A 6378-nucleotide genomic window follows, 5' to 3' on the forward strand; every position below is an offset into this window, starting at 1 on the left:
ATTCCTGAAGGCACTCATGTAGTTAGAACATTGTCAGTTAATTCATGATAGTTCCCTTTACTTAGTAATGCTCATGTTTACATTGAATTAACATGTTTTTCCCCCTTCCAATTGTTGCAGGTTCCTATAACATTTGTGGACCGTGTGTATGGTGAATCTAAACTGGGAGGAAATGAAATTGTTTCATTTTTGAAAGGACTGCTGCATCTCTTTGCCACTACATGATCAAAGCTAATATTTGGCGCTGAAATGTTATGTATCCAGAATGTCTTAAGACAAGATATGTATTGTTTCCCTACTTCACAACCTCATTGTAAATTCCAATCTGTACAAATCTGTAGCACACCTCAGTGTGAACAAATGTATAAAATGAAATAAATCATTCCAGTCTTTGAATAAGACTGTTGTTAATATTAATTTTGTTTGACTCATTTTAATGCTGATAGCCCTCCTGCCATAAATCATATTGCTGAATTGTTTTGTCTGTTTTGTAATTAGTTAAGAATACAGGCATAGTCTTATTTTGACTTATCACTAATACTGCCTGCTGTTACCAATATTTATCTTTTAGTCTCCAATTAAATCAGAAGAATTTATATTACAGTAACACCTGATAAACACACACTTCATATCAGATATGAGGTAGTCGGACTTGCTTTTAACAGATAACTTAACATTATTATGTTCTGAAAATTTACACATACAAATTCTAATATAATTAGCAATTTATTCTTATTTTCTGAAAACAATGCAGGACATTGAATTTTCTAAATTATGATTAGAAATAGTAATGTTGATTATGTTTTCAGATTTATTTTTATTTTTTTCGCTTTCCATTAGTTATTTACTTATAATATTCATTTTAATTATGTATATTATCTTTCCTAGAGGAATAATCCTTCAATTCTCACAGAGATAAATTAAAATGTACCAATATCTACATGAACATTCATGCAAGTACAATTTTTTCTATACTGACAGATCCTGTTGGGTATAGGTTTGTTTGTTTCACTTTCGTGTCTATTTCCTCAGTAATTCTATCTGCTAGAATTTTGTATCCCTCTAGATCTTTGGTGTTATTTAGAGAGTTTGCTTTCAAGGGTATCTCAATCCCACAATAAAGCTGGTAGAAGGAAGTACAATGTGTGTTTTATTTGGTTGTTACTTCAATTGATAAAGTTCCTAGATTTCGGTTGGCGTCTTCATTAACCAGGCCATTACTGAACCCTTCCTGTGATGGGAATTACACATGTAAATGAGAGTTCCTACTTTCTGTGGTATCACATGGTAACAAGTTTATTTAAAATTGGTATGGGTTTTACTTTCAATAGGACGTGCTTTGCACTTGTTGATTTATGCATGTTTGTAGTCAAAATGTCATAATTTTTGAGTTAATTATTTATTTTAAATAGGATCCAGAAATGTTAATCTTCCAACTTTGCATCATTTCAGGTTATTGGTGAAAGTTGCACAGGTATGTTTATTGCATAGTCTCATTGAAAAATTACATTGCATGTTCACTTGATTGATCTGTGCTGTGGTTTAGAGTGCTGTTTGTGTGTATTGTAAAATAAAGCCATAATTTGTTTCACCTTCTGTTAATATGATGTAGAACTTTTTTCATATTGAATTCTGTTCGCCTTTTAGTTCTGTCTAAACAAAATGATTTTCTTTAACTAGATTCTTACACATTTGACCAGATACTGATTAACTGTTGAAAATAACTATTCTTGGACCTGTTATATACATTTGATTGTGGTGAGTAAACAAATTATCAGTTTACAACTACCAAATTCTTTTGGATTTTTATGAAACAAGTTTCCAACTCTCATGATTTTGCAGGTGCTTATTTCAGGATGGCTAACTAGGTACTGTCTTTGCACTAAGGTTCTGAAATGTGTGACTATATTTTTGTTCCAGTGGAGTAAATAGACAATTATCATCAAACCAAGATAACCTCCACTGTTAGCCACAATGCACGTCATACCACATGTTGATAAAGATCTTTCTAGTAACCTATTTTTAACACCCGTGTAAAAGCAGTGTGTATTTGTGTTTTTGTATGAAGATGTCAAGAAATAGTTCCCTAAATATATTGTAAATAACATATTACTAAATTAATGAAAAGGCTGTGTTTTAGAACAAATGCTTATTCCTAAAATTCTGGATCTAAATGTACGTCACAAATCTCTATAAAGCAGGAAGTTGCATTGGTATGTCAGCTTTCACATCTTCTATGTCCTAAATCAGCTTTACAAGCAATGGATTGTATTTGAAGTACGATCATTATTATGTAAGGCAGAGTGGTAGGTAATTTATACACAAAAGGATGAATAAATAATTGTTGTATTTGGAATGTTACACATACACCTGAAGTAGCAGACTGGTCCTTGGTTTAAAGTGTCAACTGAAAGGCAGCATCTCTTAAATTCTCTTAAGGCATCCATGTAGATTTGATGTTTAAACTTACAGTAGTCCTAACATCTGTAACTTTATGACTCGTGAGACAAACATGCTAAGTTTGGGTTGGAAGTTTAATTAACAATTCCTTTTGTCATTTTGGTTTGCTCACAAAGATCTGTGACTGAAGAACTTGCTCACTCTTGAAAGGAGAATTGCAGTGTGAGGCTAGTGAAGCTAGCAAAAGAGCATCAAAGAATCGACTTAATTCAGATTTTGACAAAATGTTAACATTTCACCCCAAAAGGACTGAGTTCAGGTAAATACCCAAAATTGCCTTGGTGATAGTCTTAAAACATTATTATTGATTGTATTACACTCAGCATGGTCTCTTTCATCTGGACAACAGTAGGCAAAGCACAAGGCAAAGCATCTTGCCGGCCTGCCTCTCTATAAAATTGTGCTTAGAACAACTTCAAGTGAGATCAGAAATACTCATCCAAATCATCTTTACATTTAGTCAAGGATTCTGTGTTCTCAAAACAAAAATTTCAAGAAATATACCATAAATGTCTGACTAATTTAAAATGGGATATTTAATTATACTCTAATAAAACTATAGCACTAGTGAAGCATCCAAATAAGAACAAGACTGGATGGGTTGTGGTATAGAATGGTGGAGTCTGAATGCAATGACCATGAATATTTCTGTATTTTTATGATCCCTAAAGCTAAGTTTCTGTTCTTCCATCATACTATAATTTGGGCAGGAGCTCATAAGGTAAGCTCAGAAACTTCCCTACAAAGTAATAGCTAGCTAATATCATAGCCAGTTGGAATCATTGTACATGTAAATATAATGCCATCTGATCTTGGATGAACACTTTTTATCTTGGTGCCTCCAATGTTCTCTTCCACTCTTTGTAAAGAAAGCTAGCTTTGTAAAATAATAAAACAAGTTTGTTCTAGTTGTTACTCAAAATGAAATCTAGTATTTCATTTGTCAGAAGATATCTAGATTGATAAATAATTTTGGCCTTTGACTTCTAGGTTTCATTTTTAAAACAGAAATACTTAAAAAAAAAGAAAATGATGTATGCATGGACATCAAACAGTATTCTGAAGTGAGATTTTTAAGTGAATTATAACCAGTAAAAAGTGATTGCCATCAGCTATTTACATGAACTATTTACATCAGTTCAATATCATGAAGTTTCCATTCTTTGATAGTATATAACAGGAGACTTAAAACCAAAGGTTGTCAAATTTGGGGATTTATAGCATTTTTAGTCTGCTTTTGTTTTTAGGAGGGTAACTATATCATCTCAACCAACTCCATATGTTTACCTTATTGGTAAAATTTAGGTGGCTATTTGAGGAATAAAAACAAAGACTTTGTTTGAATCACTGATTATGGTCTCAGTTGAAGAACTGGGTATTAGTGGTTGTATGTTCTAAAAGTAAATGAAAATATAATTTGGAGGTAAATTGATATCTATTAAAGTTGGAAGTCAAGTATTTTAACATCTTTTCTCTCTTTGTTTATAGTCAGAACCTCAATAAAACCATGTGCCAATGTCCTTTGTTTTGATACACTCAGGAAGTTTTTTAATCTGATTTTTCATGTTGTGCTTGGGGAATAAGCTGGCATACTTACCGGATACATGTTTGTACAATTTTTTTAAAATGACATTCAGTGAATTTCAAAGAATCTAGCCACAAAGTGACTGCAGTCCCTAAACTGTCCATGTTAGTTGATGCCAACTGCAGCTTTGTTTCAAGGAATGGAGACATGGAAAGTGGGAATTTCTGATCTTGTGACAGACAGTTGCCGCCTCTGACATAATCCTAAAATGAAGTAGCACTGTTAACCATTAAAGTATTTGGGGTGGGGGCAGGCTTGGGGTGTGAGTTCAAGGTGTTATGGTAGGAGAGAGATTGAGAAAGTTCCTCTGTTAACTGTTTTATCTGAAATAATGGTATGTGTCTCTGAACATACTGTGTTGAAGAGGGAGAGTGGTCATCATGAATGCTATTCTGTACTGGAATAGGTTAAGAGGACAAGAAAATTTGAGAACTGGAGACATAAGGGAACAACAATTCTATGAAGGGAAGAAAATGTGGCATTTGAGGAAGTGATTGTCTGTTTCCAAGATGCATATGAATAAACGTAGATTTTACTTTTTGCCCTAAGAATTTAAGTCTATTATTTTCAGCTTATTATATAAAATTCACTGGCAACTGCCTTTTAATATATAAAAATGTAAAGACTTCTGATGGAGCATGTTCCAGGACTCCCCAGATGGAGTGAACTCGGTGGGGGAGAGGGGAGGAGTATACTGTTTGTAAAGAGGATGTACAATTCTAAGTTTGCTATGCTATTTTCGTATCGTTTTGTTTTTGATCTTTGATTTAAAAATTGGAATACACTGAAATTATTGATAAATTTCAGACTTCTTTACATAGCCCATAATGGAATTTTGACACTGATTTCTTTGAGAATCTTTTTTGTTTACGTATAGCCTAATAACATTAAGTAAGGATCTTTGTTAATGTAAGTTACTTATTTTCTCAGGATAATTTATGACCATTTGACAAATACCTCTTCAACTCGTAGATTATTTTTGGGAAGAAAATTATAATTTTAAAATTTTTTACTTTCTGAAAATGATTTGTTAAGCACTGGTAGATGGGTACTATTGGTTTAAAAAATGTTCTACCATTAATGTTAAGTACTTACAAAATATTTTCAACTGCATTTAGATAACATGGTTGCCATTGGAACCATTAATAATCCACAATCCATTTATTTTATGATTAGGTACCATTCTGAGTTAAGACAGAAAATGCTGGTAATACTTAGCAGACCAGGCAGCATCTGTGGAGAGAAAAGCAGATTTGACTTTTCAGATCCTATGTTTTTTTCATCATTTTCACATGGCTGTAGAATTGGATTTTTTTTTTGTTGAAATTAGTTATGTTCAGATTCCAACTACAAGAATGTTTTCATATTTGAAAGAATTGCTTAATTATATAATTGTCACATCACATTCATTATATTTATCCATATTTCATTGTTTCAAAGTTGTTAGTTAACATGACTTTTTCATTAAAATAGGCCTTGTTAAAAATTGTGGTTTAGTGATGAAACTTTGTCAGCTCATCATCTGTATATATAATTGGAGATGTTAACCACTTGTTTAACCATATTATGCAATTCAAGGATATGATCTCAAATAGTGTAACTTTAGACTGTCTGATTTATTACCACTCATGAGTGTCAACCTGCAGAAATGTTGGGCTTTCACATTGAATTGAATGGTTGGATGCTTTATGTTAAGCTTCATCTTTTCATGATCACATGAAGATGCCTAAACCTGCAACTCTTCTGCCACCTTTGTGAGCCAGGTCTTCACTCAGATGTGGCATGTCACGTGTCTCAAGTAACTGAACCTCAACAGTGTGAGCATCAGCATCATTTTCCTTCTCTGTCACTTGCAACCTCCTGGTGCAACAAAATGGATGACTCCCCACCAACATCTCAGAAAGTAGTGCTGGCCCAGGCGGGAGGCGCAGGGATAACCCAGCTGCTGAATCAGGTTGTGTGCTGGGCCCTGTGACCGCACGCCGAGCAGATGGAGGCGCCAGATGCCCTAGTCCGCACCTGCGCAGTCGCCTGCCCCGCCGGCAACAGAAGGGCCGGGTGAGACGTAGCGCCCCCTCCTGGCCGGCCCAAGAGCCTCGTTCTCACACGCCTGGCCACAATTCTCGCGAGAATACACTGAGGGTGCTGATGCAACATGAACTATTCCCATTGTTACACCAATGCCCCCCCTTGTTAACCACCTCTGGCAGAAATGGGACTGCTAATGGTGGGCAATAACCTCGAAGTTTGGAGGAATTGCCCTGAAAGTAATGCTCAACTCTGCTCTCTATTGGACAATAGTCCCCTATGCAAATAAAGCACGCACGTCACTT

General features: G+C 34.6%; 1 protein-coding gene across 1 annotated transcript in view; it reads left to right on the forward strand.

The window, feature by feature from the left end:
* dpm1 (dolichyl-phosphate mannosyltransferase subunit 1, catalytic) overlaps positions 1 to 411 on the forward strand; it is a 54649-nt gene extending 54238 nt beyond the window's left edge. The window contains exon 9 of the mRNA XM_052031494.1: positions 121 to 411. Within this exon, the coding sequence (XP_051887454.1) occupies positions 121 to 225 (105 nt within the window). The 3' untranslated portion in view covers positions 226 to 411. The remainder of the gene's footprint in view (positions 1 to 120) is intronic.
* The last annotated feature ends 5967 nt before the right edge of the window (positions 412 to 6378 follow it).

The sequence above is a fragment of the Pristis pectinata genome, chromosome 16 (assembly GCF_009764475.1).
Source record: "Pristis pectinata isolate sPriPec2 chromosome 16, sPriPec2.1.pri, whole genome shotgun sequence".
NCBI classification, from domain to species: Eukaryota; Metazoa; Chordata; class Chondrichthyes; order Rhinopristiformes; family Pristidae; genus Pristis; species Pristis pectinata.